The 21692-nt window shown below is 31.7% G+C and overlaps 2 protein-coding genes across 2 annotated transcripts; one reads left to right on the forward strand and one right to left on the reverse strand.

The window, feature by feature from the left end:
- Positions 1-4713: 4713 nt before the first annotated feature.
- On the reverse strand, positions 4714-7378 carry LOC145803691 (uncharacterized). Its single transcript, XM_082897006.1, has 3 exons — positions 7103-7378; positions 6390-6812; positions 4714-5361 (listed from the first exon to the last, which is right to left on the reverse strand). The coding sequence occupies exons 1-3, from the start codon at positions 7376-7378 to the stop codon at positions 4714-4716; spliced, it is 1347 nt and encodes a 448-aa protein (XP_082753132.1).
- A 10920-nt stretch (positions 7379-18298) lies between these two features.
- LOC145803692 (uncharacterized) lies at positions 18299-19048 on the forward strand. The gene is made up of 2 exons (XM_082897007.1): positions 18299-18918; positions 19012-19048. The coding sequence occupies exons 1-2, from the start codon at positions 18299-18301 to the stop codon at positions 19046-19048; spliced, it is 657 nt and encodes a 218-aa protein (XP_082753133.1).
- The last annotated feature ends 2644 nt before the right edge of the window (positions 19049-21692 follow it).

The raw sequence follows: 21692 nt of genomic DNA on the forward strand, positions 1-21692 counted from the left end.
GACACACTCATATCATATCAAAGTATAAATCATTCTCCATAGTTTGAATAATACTTGCATAATTCCTATGTCATTTTAAAAAAATTAATCAAGATAAGAATGTCATAGTATTATAAAAATTGTATAAGAGAATAGTTTTAATCCATTTTATTTATAAAAAAATGATAAAAAATTATTTGAATTATATTTGAAAAAATATAACAAATGATAGCTTTAATCATCATGTACAAAAAAAAAAATCATATCGGTTACTCAACGAAAAAATTGTCAAACACAAATAAAGTCATGAACATTGAATTGAATCATATGGGCTCTAAATTGATAGTATAATCTAGCAAATCAACTAATAATAACATAGAAATATTGACAAATATGTAGTACTTCCCTATCATCTTTGTATTATATTCATTAATTTCATATATTATATGAAAGTTTTATTCGGCCCGATCCTTCAATAAAATAAGGATCAAGAAAACAAATTTGATAAGAAATTAATTCTAAACTTAATTATTGAAAAAACAAAAATTTCAAAGAGAGAATTTAGAGATGGGATTGAAGAAATACTATAACGAATGACAACCTTATAAAAAAATTAAAAAAAAAACATAACAATGATCTAATGCAAGTTATTTTTAATAACTAATAGAAAGAATCTCAAATTATTACCTTTTATAAATATAGTGAAGAAAATTAATTTTGTGAGATTTTTGTGCTACCTTCTCCCATGTAGCCTTTATTATTTCATTATTAATACTATTATCCTTCAAAGCGATAATTTTTTTTTTTAATAATCTTTATCATTTGGTAGATAATAACGAATAATAAAAATTGTCAAGAGATGGTTAAAAATTTAATAGGAGATAAGAAGTTATAGATAAGAGCATTTCATAAGATAAAAAATTTAAATAAAAAAAGATAATATGTGATAGGAGAAAAAAAAATGAGTAAATCAAAATAAAGATTTAGATATATATGTTTTTGATAGATATATAGATTAACAAATCATATCTTTATCTAAATTTTATTATTTTAATTTTTTGAAAATCAATTATTTAATCTTTATCTTTATCTGTAGGCCACGAAATTAATCTTTATCAATTATTTATCAATTTTTATATGTTTATTTATCTATAAGTCATGAAATTATTATTTTTAAATAATTTTTAAAATTTTTATCTTTATCTATAGGTCATGAAATAAATTTTCATAAATTATTTATGAATTTTATATGTTTATCTATAATGAAATTAATTAAAGTACGAAATGAGGGGGAAAAAAAAGAGAGTAATTTTGTTTTTTTTTTTAAAAAAAAATCAATTATTTAATCTTTATCTTTATTTGTAGGTCATGAAATTAATTTTTATAAGTTATTTATCAACTTTTATTTGTTTATTTATGGGAAGAAATTTTAAATTATCTATAAGTTATGAAATTAATTTTTTTAAATTAATTGTTTATTTTTTATCTTTATCTGTAGATTATAAAATTAATTTTTAATTTTTATATGTTTATCTATATGGAGGAATTTTGAAATTCAAATCTTTATCCATAAATAATGAAATTAATTTTAATTTTAATTAATCAAACAAATAAAAAATGAAGAAAAATAGAAAACATGAAAGGCAATCAAAGAAAGTTGCCACATAGGAAAGAGAGTGTTTTAAAATTATGAGAATTTAAGAATAAATATTTGGAGGCTTTTAACAAAACAACTACATTTGGTTATATATATAGTATAGATACTAGTGGTAAACCCGTGCTGTGCACAGGATTAGTTTAGTAATGTGTAAATTTTTTAATAACGCATTAATTTTTAAGTTTACTCATAAAATTATAATCATAATGCATAGAGATCATCTTTTTAAATTTCAGGGGAGAATGCAAATGTGTGAAGCATTCAGCCATACCCATAATAATATAAAATTATATATATATATATAGAGAGAGAGAGAGAGAGGGAGGGGGGGAAGAGAAAGGCAACATAATAATTTTGTATGTGTTTATAATCAGTTGAAATATAACTGTTTATATAGGAGAATAGAGATGTGAAATTGGATGGATAACTATAGATTATCTTTATTATATATTCAAATTTAAATTATCTTTATTTTGAATTTTGTTGATATATATATAGTATTTAAGAAAATTTACCTATAAATCCCATTTTTAGGAATGGTGATCCATTTTGTCTTAAGGATTTTCAATTCAAGTATTTTTGAATTTTGGGATAGCTTTCTCTCTTTTTTCCCCCTCTCTTGTTGATAAGTTTGTATTTGGATAACTGTTTTTCTAAGAGCATATATTATTAAATTATTAAAGAAATTAATTTTTATTTTAAATGGAAATGATGTGAGAGGAGTGAGTTTGAAACTTAAGTGTCACATAATTTTTTAAAATTTTAGATTTTTTAAGAAATTAAGAATAGATATATGAAGGCCTAAGAGCACACCTACTATATTTGCTTATATATATACTAGTGGTAAACCCGTGCTGTGCACAGGATTAGTTTAGTAATGTGTAAATTTTTTAATAACACATTAATTTTAAAGTTTACTCATAAAATTATAATCATAATGCATAGAGATCATCTTTTTAAATTTCATAAGTGAAGACAATATTTCAAAGCAAATATTCATAAAATATTATAATCATCCAATTGAGTTATTTTTCTTAAAACAATAAACTTGATTTCTAACTAATGAAATAATCTATGTTAACAATAAATAAGATGTTTCTCAGTGAAACTACTGTCTAAAATATATATATGCTAAAAAAACTAACAATAAACTAAATGTCATAAACCAAATTTATCTATATTTGATAAATTAAAACTCAATAGATGTCGCTCATCATATCCAAATGTCCCAAAAAGTACCTGTAAAATAAAAAAGTGTTAACATTTTTTGTTATAATTTTTTACATACAAACAAACTTAAAAAAATAGATATATTATCGTATGAGGAGTGTTGATTTAATTGTCTTCATTTTTGGATTGTTGCTTCACTTCATTCTCTTCACAATCATTATTTTTTTGTTGTTGCTGCTGCTGTTATTCCACTTTAATATTTTCATTACCAATGCGTTGCTCCACTTCATCTAATGCTTGTAAACAAATCATATCATTTTCAATTTCCTCCAACATAACTATCAATGCTCTCATGTCTTGGAAGTCTTTTTTTAATTTTTTTATGAATTTCTTGAATAGGCCATGAAGTTAGAAGTGTGTTAACTATAGCATTAACTAATATTGCAATGTGGGACTGGAAACCTTTTTTCCTAAGCTCATAAAACACTTGCTTTTTATGTAACATATGCTCTCGTACCGTTAAATTTGGAGTCATCCGCTCTTGCTCAAGTTCAATCCATAGAGGATGAACTTCACGCTCCTTCTCCATTAAAGCATCCATTAAGTCTGAGGCATCTTTGATTTCATGCTTTTGAAAAATTGTTTCCTTTACTTCATTCCAGCTCGATGGTAAAAGGTCTAATATTGTTTCCATCAATTTTTTTTTCACTTATTTTTTTTCCTAATTTTTGCATTGCTTGACATATTTTGATTTTCCATTCAACAAAATTTTCTACTAGTAAACCCTCTTTATGCGGTATAGTTTCAAATTCATTTATAGCATTTTGCATGGCCAAACAATCACCAACACGCAAATTTAGAGGAGTCGCATATTTATCTGCATAATGAATTTAACACATTTAGCATACAGTTATATAATGTCAGCCAAGTTTTTTTAAATAATAAACCACATTTATTATTATTTGAGTAAAATTTATAATGATAATTGTTAACATAAAAATTGTTTCTTCAAAAAAAAATGAAAAAAAAGGGTACTTAATTATAAAATAAAATAATTGTATGAATTAAACATAGTATGTGTACAGACAATTAAATTAAATATAAACATGTAAATTCCAAATGCAACATATGTTTTCACGTATGACATTACTTATTTTAAACAATCAATATATGAAGAGAAATAATAAAATAATTGTTTCTAGGAAAATGAAACACATTTGAAACTCTTGAACAAAATTATTGATCAATGCCATTAAAAACTTCTATATAAACTATATTTTTTGTGATATCATCTGGTATGCCTTGTTTATTAATAATCAACACCTTTAAGCCTGATGGAGAGGTGACACATGATAGAGTTACATACAGTTGGCCATGAGAGAAGACTAGATTCAGAAGATAAAGGCCCACCTTCTTCAAAGTTTGCCCTTGACTCTTATTTATTGTCATAGCGAATGCCAACTTTATTGGAAATTCCCTTCTTTTCATTGTAAAAGGAGCAGGACTTTTGGAAGGTGTTAAAACAATACGTGAAAGTAATACTTTCTCACCAACTCTAGACTCTGTAATAACTCTAGCTTCAATTACTCGATTTCCCATCTTATCAACAATTAATCGAGTGCCATTGCATAATCCCAAAGATTGGTTGACATTTCTTAGAAGCATTATTGGTGTTCCAACTTTCAACTTCAAACAATGATTTGGGAGTCCTGGTAAATTCAAAGAATGCAAAAGTTTGGGAGCATTCATGTCTTAAATGTTGCTCTCACTTTCTGTTGGACACAATTTATCAGCATTGTTAAAAGTTTTCATCTCTCTAGGAAGCATCGAAAACATAATAGAATTGATTTCATCAACATCACTATTCTTGGGAGCTAAATGTCTCGTTCTTTTAAGTATGACATATCCTAATATTTATTTATGAAATCAGGATAGGTGGCATCGATTAACTGGTGCAAATTTCTTTCTCCATTTTTTGTAACAAATTTTTCTAGTATCTGTATCCAATTAGGTTCACAGCCTTCACTAAATGAGCTTCTCATTATTTTCCTTTCACCAACCAATTGAATCCACTCTGCAAAGTCACATAATTCATGATGCATATGATTAGAAATATCTTGTGCTGTAACACGCATATTTCTGGTAAGATGCAAAACTTGACAATGCTTCCAAATTGTTGACTTAGGTAATGAAGCTTCCACTGTTTGTTCACGCCCACCTCTAGGTGCGACAGACAATATTTGTCTAAAGTCACCACCAAGCACAAATAGTTTTCCATCAAAAACCTTATCCTCTAAACAATGTTTTGTATTTTTCAATATGTCCCTAAATGTATAATCAACAGCTTCAAAAGCATGATGACTAACCATTGGTGCTTCATCCCATATAATTAACGACGCCTCTTGAATTAACCTTGCCACATCTATCCCTTGATTTATTAAACAACATGATGAGTTATCAGGGTCAAGTGGAATCTTGAAACGAGAATAGGCAATTCGTTCCCCGGGTAAGAGCAAAGCTGCAATACCTGATGATGCTTCAAAAAGAATGATCCTCTTATTGGATCAAAATTTTGCAATTAAAATGTTCCATAAATATGTCTTTCCAGTTCCTTCACTACCATACACAAAAAATGAGCCCCCATGATGAGTGGAATAAGCTTCCATTATGGTGTTAAACACTTTCAACTGGTAATCATTCAATCCCACATACAAAGATTCAAAAGATTGCATTTCTAAAATGCTATCGTAATTCAACTCCTCTCTTATGAGCCTATTAGTAACCATTTGACCTGATAGATATGATGGTAGTGGCATCGGAGGAAACTCTTTAAGAGACCTTTCATACTGATTTAGTATGTGCTCAATTTCAAGCAATCCTTTTCACATTCTTCGAGACGTATATTGCCATCCCCAATTTGCCGCCGTACTGTATTTTGTAAATCATCAGTAAGGTCAAGCCAATTATTCTCCCACAATTCATATGCATTTGTAACCTTAGAAAACATTAGCACTGAGCAAAACATATTTCGTAATTGAGCTCTCGATGCCCATGTTGAGGCTTCTGTTAAAGCTGCGTCTCACTCATTATCATCATCAAGTAAGCCAAATGCAAGGCATGTAGATTTAAATGTTGGGTGACCAATGCCATTAACGGTTCTAATATCTTCATAACATTTTGCACCTCGAACCTTGGTAAGCAACATACGTAAATAATATCATTCACCAGAATTAAGATGTATATAATACAATCTACCTATGCATATTTGTTATTGCCTCATTTTCCACTTATTCTGTTTCTAGTTCCAAACCCATGAGCTAGGAAACTCTTCATATCTTAATGCATTTGCCTTTACATGATCTCTATTTGCTTGAAACCACTTTGTAAACATTGTCTCGTGAACCCCCGGCTGATTAACAATTGACGGAATGTTATCTGTGTCTTTAAATAGAATAAATTATTCCCCAGGTAGATGGTACTACAATCGTTCAACTGAAGGATATTGTTTTTGTAATTCAAACTCAAATATACGCCAACAACATTCAATTACGGAGATATATCGACAATCTAAGTATGATTTTACCTCATCAGCTTCTCTACACCGACTTTCTCCATCAATGTTAAGTCGATTAACATTATCTTCAATTACAATCGTTGCAAGATCAAGACCTTTATGTATGTACTTATATAAGTACTTGATCAATTTGATGTGTGCACAACACTCAATATTGATATAGACATCATATAGTACAATAAGATCACGGTTATATGGAATGACCCATCTGTCGTCAATTTCAAATCCATTAACCATGTATTTTTTCTTTGTATCCCTTCGCTTATAGATAGCAAATCCATTTTCATCAATACTCGTTTCACTGCAAAAATTCTTCAGATAATGTTTTGAACATTTTCTATTCACCATACATGGAGCATTAGGGTTAGCACTGCCACAAGGACCATGTATCATGCACCTCATCACTGTTTGAAATGCTAATGGATCTTCATCCTTATCAAGAATTTTAGCACAAATCATATCATCAATTTCCTCTGGCGATTATCTTGTCATCTGTTGATAATGTCAAGATAATGTGCGAATGCGGTAATCCTCACTTTTGAAATTCGATGGCGTGAATATCTATTCAAGAAAAAATAATATTATTTGTTAACTTTAAACTAACTTTAGCAAATCTAATTGACCAGTTCAAATAAAAACAAACCTACAATTATTTTGCCAAAGAATTTTCGGTTCTTGAAATACGCCATAAGTTGTTTCAATTTAATTCAAAAAAATCTCACAAGTATATCTAGTATATCCTCTGTGTGTCGATTTGGATTACGCACTACCTCTTGTTGAATTTCTAACGAATTTGGGTTACAAGTGAATATGACAAAAAGGTCGGGAAATCCCACATTTCGACATATTGCAATCGCATCATGGTAATGCTTAATCATATTTCGTGGGCCACCTGTAAAAGATGATGAGAGCATAAATCTCCTACCAACAGCTGATGCATCACTGTCACCCATAGACACAACATCTTCTAAACCTCTGTACAAATCTGTCTGTAACATATTCTATTTATGCCTGATGAATTTTAGTCTATCTTGCTCAATAGCTGCATAACAATCAACAACAAATTGTTAGAACAAACTCCCCCCTTGCAGTAGCGTTTTCCCTTCTCCAACTCGAAATTGAAGTCTAAATGCATAAAACTCTCTCATTGATACTCATTCTCATTTGTTGTTTGTACCCAGAGTAAAACTTATAGACCTTCTCCATCCATTAGTCCCATAGGGAAAAAGTAATGGATATTGAAGTGGCATGTATGAAGGATGTGTTTCATTAATCCTTTGTAAATGTCCATCTAATTTTGTAACAATTACGTCACGATTTCTAATGCTTTCAGACCCATCACCAACAATTAATGCGGCAATTTCAGTTGTAGTGGGTCTAGTGAACTGTCTTCCATCCCTTGAACTCAAAATGCAAATATGCTATTCTTGAGCACCATTCTCACAGATCATGTCTCGAGCAGTGCAAAAATTGATACATATGGATAGATGATATTCAACATTGGCTGTAAACCTTCTAATGTGGACGTATCAATTCCTGATGTGCCGTCACACCTATTTATAACGTCCATTCTATTACGAATTTCATGCTCAATGTCATAAATATAGAGTTGTGCAAATTTAGGCCTTTTTCTAGGTTCCGATAGTAGAGAACCAATTTTATGAAAAGTTGGTCCACTAATATGAAAAACATAAAGATCCCTTCCATCTAACACTGATTGATCAATTTTCCCACCCATGGACATGAAGGATAATTGTCACGACCCAAACCCGCCCCTATAGCTTTAGGGCCGTAACCGGCCAGTAATCCGTGATTACCAAAGGCCTAACTAAGTAAAGCAAATAAGCAGGGCTAGTAGAAGCTATTATGTAAGAAAATAAAACATCCAATGAGCTGTGCATTTACATGAGGCAAAAGACATTGCTACACATATATACATATACACACGTGGAAGTACAACATGCTATTACAAGTTTGTTCAAAAAGACAATTAAAAGGGAGAAAAGATACACTCATGGACAACAATTCCTGACCAAACACATGGGCGCACAATAGAAGGGTGAACATTGGCCACATCAAAACTTGGGTAGATGGGAACCTCGTAGTGAGGTACAATGGTTAGCTCGACAAAACCAGAGTAAGACCGATACCACTACGTCTTTTCTTGAGCTGGATCACCTACATGATATACCAAAATGTAAGCTAGGGCCCGGTGAATAACAGCTGAATAAAGAGATCATGAATGATAATTATAATACACATTGAAACACAAACTAAACAGGTTCATTTGAGGCTTGAGAAGCATAACATTTCGCGTAGTATATTCAAAAGTAGTAAATACAGGTGGTCTAGAAGACTAAATGGGCAGTCATGGAGACCGGATAGACGGTCATAAAGACCGAGGATCAGATATAGTAGCTATTGCCACGTTAAACATGAGTTCATTGAAATGGAACTAACAAAATTGTATTCATATGAGGAGGTGTCAAAGTTATCGTAGTAACTAATGGAAATTGGGATAGGATTATCATTCATTCACATGAGAAACACATCAGAATAACACATTCATTCACATGAGAGACATATCAGGCTAAAATATAAATTAAAGCAGAGAAAAGATAATTTAAATCATATACATATATTTTCAGCAGTGTTACTCACAGTCCGTTTCGCGTTGCAGACGACCGGAATAAGGCGTTTGACCTACACAAATAGATATAAGCATCGTCCATTTAATGCATCGAACACTCAATGAATTAGTTTCACAACTTAAGGATTCATGGGTTAAAATGTAAATCACTCTTGTTAAACGTTTATGCTATGCAATTGGACATCATTTATGAGCGTAAAACACGTTAACGGAGGCCCAAGAGTGAGATAAATAACACAGAAAAGTGAACCCGGGGCAGCCAAACAACCGCACGTGCGAAGCTCCTTGGCCGCACGTGCAGGACCCTCTCCGCACGTGTGCCCCCACGTACCTTTTAGACAGAATACTTTCCAGCCTTCCCCTGTAATCCGCACGTGCGGGCCCACTTGCCGCACATGCGCCAGTGCACTCCCATACGTGCGGGCTCCCTAGCCGCACACGCAGTTCTGGGTGTTCCAGAACCTAATTTTGCCTTGTTTTTCTGCACCTCAACCTCCAAATCTCAAACCCAAATCCAACCAGATGAAGGCCACAAATTAACGAACATAGTGTATAAACAAGATTCAAACTCAAATTAAGGCTTGAATTTAGCTTTGATTTCAATAATTTCATTAACACCTGCATAAGTAAAAGAAACAAGGATTTATGCTTTATGTTAATTCTATACTTCAACAAACCATGGAAATCTAGGTTAAAACCATGCAAAATCATGTAAATGAGCTTAGGTAATGGTATGTGGACAAGGAAGTGGAAGAGTTCCTCTTTTTAGGTTTACAACATGACTTATACTACCCAACTCCTCACTCTCACCCTCAACCTTATGAGTTCAAACTAGAATTTCATCTTCATGCAAGAAATTAGGGAGAATCCTTACCTTCATAAGTTGATCTAGTGAAGTTGTTTCAAGCTCTCTTCTCTTCTCATTCTTTCCTCTTCTTCTCTAGCCTCCACTCAAGCTCTAGCTCTCATATTCTCTCCCTCCTATTGAGTTCAAGATATTTATATATAAAACATCCTAAGTCTTTAACTTAGATTAACTACATAAGAGTCTCTTTAGTTAAATTACTTAATTAATCACACTATCATCTATCTTACTTTAAGGCGAACCAATCCCACTCACTTAGTCCACCACCCAATTTTATAACTCTACAATCTAACGAATCAGGCAGGTCTTTTCACAAGGGAACATATCTGTTAACAGACACAGTGCTTATAAATATACATATAAGGCTCGAATAAATGCATGATCCAGATTAAACATAAAAGTAATCGTAAAAAAAACAACAGCTAAAGAGAAAGGCGGGTGTTACAATAATAGAGAGTTTTATTTCTTTATGTGTTCCCTGAATCTCACATGAGTAAACTGTTGTTGCAAAAATTCAAGAGCTTTTGGCAATAAAGGCAACATCACTTGTCTACTTTGACAACAAAGACTAAATTTTGATCGACTCAATAGACTATCTCTTACTTTTTCCTCTATCTACATCGTTGCATGACATCTAGAGCATGTCACTGTTCTCCCACCAAAGTTCAAGCGATCTGAAATTTTTCTCCTTCTAGAACGTGTGGCAAATGTACTACCTGAAATTATTTAGATTTAGATTATAATTATGAATTTCTAGTGTTTGTAAGAAATGTGTATAGAGTACATAGTTGGCTAAATGTTTATTACCAGGTGGATGTGCTCTATTTGAAGTTGGTGGTACAATATTAGGAGCTCGCACTTCTAATTCATTTGTGTCTAATTCATCAGATACAGGAATCTGAACTCCAACGTGACTAGCACCTAGAGCATTGTCATTATTGGCACTGCATGTTTGTCTGAAAGCACCATGTTGCATTCTTTTGAGTTGCAAGATTGTGACCTTCAAATGTCGATTCTCCTTTTCTATTTTCCGAAGGTGATCCTTTAATGTAGGATCATTACGATCATATTGTGTTAAAAGTAATCTTCTTCTTGCCACCAGTTGTGCCAACTTGGAGGAAAGATATTTTTGATATCGATTTTCATATTGTTTATCAACACCTAATATATAATATAAGATCGTATTATTATTTTTGTGATTCTTAAAAGATTATTGAAAATGTGAAGGTCTCACTAATAAGATTGTAAGAAAATTTGAAATGTAACATTATTGTGTAGAAGACAATAGATTACCACTACGACGGGCACTACTTCTTAATCTTTTCAAACGCCAAATGATGGTTCTCAAATGTTGAGCCTCATTTTCTATATTGAGAAGACGAATCTTGAAGGTTGGATCATTACAATCAGAATGCCGTGTCAAAAGCAGTCTTCTTTTGGCTACCAACCAAGCCATCTTGGACTTAAGTCGTGTTTGATTAATTTCTCGATTAAGAATCATATCCATCCTGAATAGAGTATTAAATTGAAGATTACATAGCTCATGCTATTAGTTTATAGTATAGATAATGACTTAAAGATGTGTAACATATAACTTTCATATAAAAAACATGATAATCTATAATTGTTTGTAGTTAATTTTGCACATTGAAATGATTAACTCCTACAGGATAACGTCTGCTGTAGAATCCATATAAATAGAATGTATCAAAGATCTAAAATCATGCAGGTTATATATTTGTTATATATATAGATATGATAGTCAGTAATTATTTCTAGTCACAATAAAATCTGCTAAAAAAACCCACAAACATAGTAGTCTATAATTGTTTGTAGTTAATTTTGCACATTGAAATCATCAACTCCTACATGATAACATTTGCTATAGAATTCATAAAAATAGTATGTAACCAAAGATCTAAAAATTTGTAATTCAACTTCAAACTTGGAAATATCAAATGGTTAGCCAATTGGTGCTGATTTATCTGGAATTTAACTCAAGTTTGCTTATCTTATTCTTCAATAGATTCAAACTGGAATACAAAAGATAAAGGATACAAAATCTCAAGTAAGTATCCTTATTTATTGTAAGTATATAAAAAAAATTTTAAAAACTATTACACAACATGCATCTACTGAGGAGCTAATGTAACTTTTTGTAAAGAAAATTATAACACAACAGTTTTAAAGTAAGCAAAGATAACGTAATCAAATTATTGTTATACATGGGGGGGGAAAAAACACAAAGGAAAAAGAGGAATTATTTTGATTTATTGTTAGATTTTTTTTTGAAGATTTTTTAAATTACAAAATAAACACAAAGTAGTGTCTTTTTGTGGATGTGTATTTTTTTTATTAATTTATTTAATTGAGAGTGGGATTTATTTAATTGACTTAAGTTATAGATATTACTGAATTTTATGTGATAGACGTCTGATTCAGTGAATTGTGGGTGATTGATAGATATTACTAAATTTTATGTGATAGACGTCTGATTCAGTGAATTGTGGGTGTTGGATATGCATGAGTAAATTGTAGGAATAAAAATTGTGGGTTTCTTTTTCTTTTTTTTTTAAATAACGTGATAGACATTGAATATTTATAGTTTGTATATATGTTTTTAATTTATTTAAGTTACAGATATTTGAACTTTTTTTTGTAAATAACGTGATAAACATTGGATATTTGTAATTTTTATATTTTATATTTTTTTATTAATTTATTTAATAATTATAGATTTTTTTTAAAAAAAATAACATGGATGGATATCCAAAGTGTAAAATGTGGGTGTTGTTTTTTTTTCTATTTTTTTATTTATTATTTTGACAGCCTATGAGAGATGAGGAGAAAAGCTATACACTAAAAAGAGAATTGCCATGTATTTTACAAAATTATCATAATTTGAGAATGGGATTTTGGAGGCTTTTGAAACAACACTACAATCTTCTGCAATCTTTACCATCAAAATACAAAATCACAAATGCTTTGATCAAAAATTAAAAACATAAAGGAAAAACGTAAATGTTACCAAACGTAGTATTTGAGGTATTCTTGTTTTGAAGTTCCTATATAGAAGATAATTTCTAACCCACCTTGACAGTCAACATGAAAAATGTCAACATCCCACAAAGAAATAAATATTGATGTGTGCTAATGTAAATATACTATATCTATCCTTTTGTTTTTTGTGTACGCTTGGGAGTGGTATGGTCACAAAAAGAAAATGGGAACTCAGAGCTGTGCTTTGAGAGACAACAGTAATGTTTGGAAGGTCACATTCTGGTTAAATGGTTATTGGTTAAACATTGGTCTCTGATGAAGCAGTGTTGATTTATAGAATTAGTTAAAGCATAAAGAATCTTAAACTAATAACATTATTTTCAGTTGTACTCCGTCACTTGGATTTTATTGCAGTTCCTATAGAAGTATTAATGATTATGAATAAAAAATAAAAATAAAAATAAAAAAGAGTTGATGGTTAAATTGAAAAGCATGGGTGAATTTCACTGTATTTGTTCTTTAGTTGACAATGTCAACAGTAAGCCAATTTGTTCTCTCTCTTATTTAATCCTGAGCCACAATACCGACATAATTCTTAACTCTAATCTTCTGCAATCTTTATAATGAAAATACAAAGTCACAAATGGTTGGAAAAAAAATAAATTATTGGAGCAAAATAAATAGAAAAACAGAGGCATGCACATTACAAAATCACAAATGATTGGAAGGGGTGGTAAAAGTGGGTTTCATCAAGTGAGAGAAAATGGGTTTAGTTCAAGAACAGCTACTGTAGTTCGAGAACAGCTACTGTATGCAAAAGGCCCAGTCTATATTTAGCCCATAGCACCAAAATTGGTGGAACAAACATTAGGTGATGGTAGAAGATTTTCTAACGCAGTTTATCACTAATGTTCTAATTCACGCTTATATGGCATGAAAACTATGAAGGACTTCCAAGAATCTCCTCAATGAATGGGATGGAAAATGTGAAGATATGGAATGTATTTGGTCTGATACAATATGCGACAAATTATTATATCAAAAGAAAAAGAAAAACAGAGACATGGACACTACAATTTTCTGCAATCTTTATAGTCAAAATACAAAATCATAAATGCTTGGAACAAAAAATAAATTATTAAAGCAAAAGAAAAAGAAAAATTGAGACACGCATTCGATCGAGAGGCGGACTACTGTAGTCGGAGACTACTAGTGTTCACTGCTGATAAAGAAAGTTGATAAAGTACATGTATAGATATTTGTAGTAGTGAATTGTTGGAAGTAATAGTTTAAGAGGATATGGATAGATGGGTGGGTTTTATATATATATATTGTAGAATAGTGGGAGAGTAGGACTGAAAGTCTTTAAAGATAGGAGAGATTTGTTTGAGGTGGGAGAGTAACATGGGAGAGGGATATCTATCTGTTGTAGGAGTTGTGGGAGAGTGAAAGTTTTTTTTTTTTTTTTTTTTAATGACAACTTTTTATAGATAGGAGTTATGGATAGTGGGAGAGTGGGACTGAAAGTCTTTGAGGGTAGGAGAGAAACATATTTGTTGTTCTGTAAGTCTTTGAGAGAAGAGGAAAAGAGCTATAAACTAAAAAGAGAGTTGCCACGTATTTTTCAAAGTTATGAGGATTTTAGAATGGCATTTTGAAGGCTTTTGAAACAGCTCTACGTTCTATTATATATATAGTATAGATCTTCAAGCAAAAAAAGAGATTGGAAGTGATGTGGTGTAAACGAATGGAGAAATCGTATTGTTGAAAAATAAAATTGTAATGAGTAGGAAAAAAATTAAATATTAACTAACTGTTAACAACCTTAGAAAAAAAATAATAAAAATGGTGTGATATTCTCTTGCATGATATAATCTTTTTTAGGAATAAGCAAGTTGCATATGACATTTAAAAAAATATTGGAATTATGTAAGGTAGGTAGGGTTTTTTTTTATCATAGAGATAGTTTGGGGAAGGAAGAAAAAGAGTAAGAAGAAATGTTTTAATTTTTTGAAAATTAGTGAGAGAGATTTTAACAAGGGAAATTATGAAATATTTTGTTATCTTTCCATTTGAAATCCATAAATTAAGGGATAATTATTATTTCTAAATTAATAATTAATTAAATATATTAGTCAATAATTTGTTTTTTAATCTATTTGTAAATTGAAATTTAATAATTTTAGGTTATGTTTGTTTTGCAGATTAGGGGATGGGATTGGAGTAGTAATAAGACGAATCCCACTATAGCTTGTTTGGTAGCTTCCTTGTTGAGGGAGATTACTACTCCACTTGGAGTATCACTCTGACACCCCAATCGGATTAGGTTTTTCTCAAATAAGCTAGGATTGAAAAAATAGTGGTGAGGGGATTAAGTAGCACCTTTTTTTATGTTTTTTTTTTTTTAACCCAAGTGTAGCCTGTTATTTATAATAAAAAAATTATATTTGTTTTAGAATTTTTTTTATTATAGAAATATTTTATTTTTATTTATATAAAAATAATTTAACAATCTCATCACTAATCATCTCTCCCACTATCATCAAAACAAACACGCTTTTACTCAATCTCCTCATTAACAATTCTCACATTAACAATCTCTTCACTAACCATCCCCTTACTAACAATTTCATCCAACCTAATCCACCAAACAAACATGCTCTTAAAATGAAAATTTAAAACTTCTAGATGGTTTTTCCCTAAAAGCTTGTTTTTATATATATATAATATATAGATGTCGAAAAAAAGAATCAGCACGACTATAAGTGATCAACAATTTCATTTTCTCACCTGTAATTGTGATACACTGGTGTAATAAAAGCATTTCTAGGGTATACTTCCTACGGAAAAATTCAAAACACTGCCTTCCCAAGTTAGTCAATCCTCCCAAATGTGTTAGGTACAATCAAATAATTCTACGTCCACATCCCACTTGTTCCATGTATATTATCACTCAAGGCACACATTTATACTGTGTTTAGTTGGAGATTTAAGAAGAAATTTAGAAAATAAAAGACAAAAATGTGTGTAAAATATAAGCATATTTTATTCATATTTTACCTATCCTTTTCTTTTCTTTTTTTCAAATCTCTTCCCAAATTCCACAACCAAACACAGCGTTAATGAATTTGAAATATTTTATTTGTCTCTATCCACAAACAATTATTCTAATTATATCATACCTAAGGAACTTTCACTTTTAGCTAAAAAATCCAAAAGTCACTATAAATTGTTATATCACTCTCTTTATTTTTCTGTATATCTTTTATAAAAAGTCAAAAAATTACTAAAATAGCATGTTCCAAATGATAGGAAGAGTTGTATTCAAGATGTTAAATGTTTCAACCTTATTCTCCATTGAAGGCGTTCAAGACTCCAACGTACACACGTGTAATCAAACACGTCAATTTGTGGTTGCTCAAAACCTCCAAATCCATGTGAAGGCATGGCATACAAATACATATACAAAACTTGATAAAAATATTAATCAAAAATGCAAAAAAGGAGTTAAATTTTTGTCATAGATGTTTTCTCAAGAAATTTATGAACAATGGCAAAAGATAAAAGTAGGTTGTGTACTGAGAAGGGTTGTTAAGATCGTGATTCGGATTGTACGATCCTACGACCCAATATACATCATTCGATCCGACTTGTGCTTCGGATCAACCCTAGATCAGGATCGTGGTAGAATCATGGAAGGATCGTTGGGATCGGTGGGAGCATATCTGGATCGCCACTCCATGCAATCCAGATTTGAAAGGTTTTTTGGCAACTTAAAAGCAAAATCGGGAACAAAAAAAGGGAGAGAAGCAGAGAAACAAAGCAAGCAGAGAAGCCTGACCTATGATTAGGGCAATACAACTTGGGGAAAGAGAAATTCAATATCAAATTTCAGAATTTGCAACCACAAACCAGGTATGCTTCTTCTTCTTCTTCTTCGAATCTTCCTCTCTCTTCACTGCTGTTCTTTAAGTCTAACTTGCTCTTTTTTTTTCTTTTTCTTCGCTGTTCTTCTTCTTGTCTTTTCGCTACTGTTCTTTTTCTTAGTTCATTGCTCTCATTTTGTTTTGTTTTTGTATATTATATATATAAATACCGAATTCGTTACTTTTTTTTTTTTTGCTCATATTTTTTTTTCGTTTCTATAAATTATATATATATTGTATGAATGATGTGTTGATCACTTGAACATTTGGATTTGAGTTCAAATTTTATATTTGGTTCTGTTCCTTCTCAAATTTCTGGAATGGTTAAGCTTCAAATTCTCAAACTAGATGGAAATTTCTTCAATGGTACCTTCCCAATTTGGTTATTGGTTTGATTAACTATCAAATCTAACCAATTTAAGCTTCTCAAACAATGAGTCCTCTTGTTCTGTTTCTCTTTTTCTTTTCTTTTTCTTCTTCATTTTTCTTGGTTCTCCTTTGCTGCTATGCTACTGTTGTTCTTCTTTGTTGCTTTTTCCCTAAACTTTGCTGAAAAAATTCTTTTAATTTTCAAAATTTGCAATTGCAGTACACAATGCCAACCCTAAACTTTACCGAAAAAATTTCTTTTAATTTTCATAATTTGGAATTACAGCACACAATGTTAGCCTCTAGTTCAAGAAGATGGAGGAAGAGGAAAAATGTTGCTGGTCATAGATCTGATCCTAGTTGGGAACATGGCATTGAAGTGGATGCTGCAAGCAAAAAGATAAAATGCAAATACTGTAATGTTACTCATTCTGGAGGAATATATAGATTAAAACACCATTTGGCATGCACTCATCAAAATGTTAAACCATGCCCCCAAGTTCCGGAAGATGTTAGAGAAAAATTTATGAGTCTTTTAAGAACTCAAACATTAGAGTCTCAAAATAAGAAAACGAGGATGCTTGATATTGGTGATGATGATTCTAATGAAAAAATGGAATTATTGCATGCTGGCCATGAAAACAAACAAAAACATTATGGGCGTATGGATAAATTTGTGATGAATAAGTCTCCGCACCAAAATCAAAAAACTATCAATCAATTGTTTAAGAAAGAAGAGAGAGATGATGTTTGTCAAACAATTGCCCGATTTTTTTACACTAGTGCAATTCCTTTTAATTGCGTCAACAACCCTATATTTCCACTTATGGTTAAAAAAATTGGAGATTATGGAAAAGGCCTTGTGCCACCATCTTTCCATGAAATTAGGGTGACATTTTAAAAAAACAAAAGTGCGTGAAACATTGCAATTACTTGACGAGTTCAAGGAACAATGGAAAAAGACCGGGTGTACAATTATGTCCGATGGATGGTTGGATAGAAAGAGAAGATCAATTTGTAATTTTCTTGTCAATAGCCCTAATGGACTATCTTTCTATGATCATTGGATACATCCAACATTTCAAAAACTGGTGAAAAGGTTTTTGAGATGTTGGATAAGGTTGTTGAGAAGGTTGGAGTGGAGCATATTATGCAAGTGGTGACCAACAATGCTTCTACTTATAAGTTGGGGGGAGAAATGTTAATAGATAAGAGGAAGAGCTTGTTTTGTATGCCTTTTGCAGCTCATTATATAGATTTGATGTTAAAGGATTTTGAGAAGCAAATCCAACTTCATCGAGTTACAATTAAAAAAGGAAAAAGAATTGTGACATATATTTATTCAAGAACAAATCTTATTCATTGGATGAAGGATTTCACCAAAGGTATTAAACTTATTAGGCCTGTGGTAACGCGATTTGCCACATCTTACTTGACCTTGAGGTGCCTTTATGAGCATAATGGTGCATTTTTCTCTTTGTTTACATCATTCAAGTGGAGGAATAGTCGATTTGCAAGGTTTGAAAAAGGTAATAAAATTGAAGATATTGTTTTTGATAATGGTATTTTTTGGAAGAGCGTTTCTATGTGCTTGAAAGCTACGATACCTCTCATTAAAGTACTTAGATTGGTGGATTTGAATGAGCATCCGGCGATGGGATTCATTTACGAGGCAATGGATCATGCAAAAGAGGAAATTCAAAGCAATTTCAATAATATTTTCTCATGGTAAACTTTGATTTAGTTAAACTTATTTACTTTACTGCTCTATTCCCTAAACTTTTTATTTGTTCATTAATACTCTTTATTCAATGGTGTTAGCTATGATCCTATATGGACCGTCATTGATAGAAGATGAGAATCCCAACTCCATCACCCATTGCGTGCTGCAGCATACTTCTTGAACCCTCAATTTCATTACAGTCCCAATTTTCAACCCCGATGTTGAGGTTAAAATTAGGTTGTACAAATGTCTTGAAAGAATGGTTTCTGATGTTAGAACAATCTTCTGTGTAAAATAAATAACTTGAAACAAATAAAAATAAATTATTTACAGAATTTATTTTACCGAAATGAAAAATAATAAAAACTATCAAGTTGAGTGTGTGACACTCTGTCCTTAAGATAGATCCGCCCCACTTCGGTGCTTACGGATGAATGGCATCTATCTCCCATGATACAATAATCTTTACACAAATTGTAGTAGCATTCCAAACAATTTGTACGACGAACAAAACCTGTGTTCTACACTCTCTGAATTTTCCCTAAAACTAATATGAAGAATAATAATGCACAAGAGCAAAACCAGGAAGAGAAAACAAATTTCTGGATGTGAAAATCTACTGGAAATGATCTCTATTTATAGGAAAATTAGTGACCATTGGACAGGTCCGAACAGGTATGATTCAAACCAAACAAGTATGTATTTGAAATGAACATATCTAGTTCAAATTGAACAGGTATGAACTGTTTGAACCTGTTTGATCTTGCTGGAAATTAGACTGAACAAAGGCACTGTTTGGACAGAAAAATTTGGCGCAAGAAATTAAATTAATTTCGTTTAGAAATTCAAATAATTTTCCCGCAAGAATTTGAAAAAAATCAAATAAATTTTGACCAAAAAATTAATGTTAGAGCCGACCCAACCCACACCCGCGCCTGGCCGGACAAACAGCGGCAGTGACGCGCATGTGTGTGGTGGTTTGAGCCAAGGTTCAATTTGTCTATAACTCCTCCGTTCTACAAACTTGAGGTGCCCCTTGGGGCCCAACCCAAGTATTACCACTTAGAACTTATATACACACATAAGTTCTCTTAAGTTTTCAATGTGGGATAATCATTTCAAGGAAATCCACATTTTACTTCTTTAATAGTCCATTCCACAAACCCGAAAACAACATCAACTTCCCATTCACTCATAAATTGTTTTGACGAACCGTCTTCACCGTGTGACTTGCCATACGACAAGGAACACGTCACCTCTTTAGACCCATCTTAAAAGACGTATGGGCCCCATCCAAATTTGGGCTCAAAGTTAGCCCAAAACAAGCCTAGAAAACCATATTTTTCCAACAATCCCCCGCATGAATGGAATTTGAAGAAGAGAAAATGCAACAACATGATCTAAATACAGAGAGTACAGAAATTGGAAATATTTTGCAAAGGATAGGTAGCTTTTGGCTTTGAACCTTCCCTTGTGAGATACTATCGGATTTACTAGTTAACAAGTGAACATGATGTCTTGAACTGTTCTGCCATTTGTGTAAATCAAGGCAATAGAACTCACACAGTATATTACCAGACACAGTTTAATTCTCACTATTGTGTTCATTTTGGGCATGAACAACCTGGTCTTTTATGAGTGCTCTAGAGAATTATAACGCTTCACAAATCTCATAGAACCGGCCCAGTTCACACTTATATAGATTATTCTTATGAAGAGTATCCTGCTATACTCCACTAGGTATACCTAGATATAAGAATCATTAAAAGTATTACTTAACCTAAAACACTACAGATATCACTATTTCATCATAGAAATGAGTAGGAGTTTGACTCCCCAGTGATCCTTTTGAGTCATACACAACTCAATTGTCTCTTTGAACCTAGATCTTAGAATCTCCAGTCAACTAGGTTGGGTTATCGTTATGGTAACTCTTATTTAATAGGCTTAAGTTCCATTTCCCTCGATGAATTCTCAACTAACTCTCTTGCTAACCCTTTGGTTAGTGAATCTGCTATGTTGTCTTTAGACTTCACATATTCAATGGAAATAATTTCATTAGAGAGTAGTTGTCTCACGGTGTTTTATCGACGGCGAATGTGTCGTGACTTACCGTTATACATATGAATCTATGCTCTACATATTGCTGATTGACTATCGCAATGTATGCATATAGTAAGCACCGGTTTTGGCTACATTGAAATATCTTCAAAGAAGTGGCGAAGCCATTCTGCTTCTTCCCTAGCTTTATTTAAAGCTATAAACTCTTAATCCGTAGTAGACCTAACAATGCAAATCTGTTTGGAATATTTCCAAGATACAGCCGCCCCAACAAGAGTAAACACATACCCACTGGTGGATTTCGAGTCTCTAGTATCCGATATTCAGTTTGCATCATAGTATCTTTCAAGTACTGTTGGATATTTAGTATAATTCAACCCAATGTTACGAGTAAATCTGAGGTATCTTAGAACCCTTATAATTACTTTCCAGTGTTCTACTCTTAAGTTACTCATATATCTACTTAATTTACTTACTGCATAAGCTATATCCGGGCGAGTGCAGTTCATCAAGTACATTAAGCTTCCAATAATTTGGGCATACTCTTATTGAGAAATACTTTCCTATACATTCTTAGAAAGAAACAAATTAACATCCACAGGTGTTCTAGCAAGATGATTATCATCTTTGCTAAATTTGTCAAGCATTTTCTCAATGTAATGTGATTGTGACAAGGCATAACCTTCTGATGTTTTGGTAATTTTCATACCAAGAATTA

Source organism: Camellia sinensis, chromosome 12 (genome assembly GCF_055761805.1).
Source record: "Camellia sinensis isolate YWXY chromosome 12, ASM5576180v1, whole genome shotgun sequence".
NCBI lineage: Eukaryota > Viridiplantae > Streptophyta > Magnoliopsida > Ericales > Theaceae > Camellia > Camellia sinensis.

Bases quoted from the DNA above. Each gene is read 5' to 3' on its own strand.
- LOC145803691 (XM_082897006.1), bottom strand. From the start codon at position 7,378: ATGTTACAGACAGATTTGTACAGAGGTTTAGAAGATGTTGTGTCTATG. The intron at 6,813-7,102 runs GTGAGATTTTTT...ATTCTTGATAAG, and splicing joins AGGATATACTAGATATACTT to GATGAAGATCCATTAGCATT. The intron at 5,362-6,389 runs GTAAAATCATAC...TGATCCAATAAG, and splicing joins GGTGTAGAGAAGCTGATGAG to AGGATCATTCTTTTTGAAGC.
- LOC145803692 (XM_082897007.1), top strand. From the start codon at position 18,299: ATGTTGGATAAGGTTGTTGAGAAGGTTGGAGTGGAGCATATTATGCAA. The intron at 18,919-19,011 runs GTAAACTTTGAT...CAATGGTGTTAG, and splicing joins TTCAATAATATTTTCTCATG to CTATGATCCTATATGGACCG.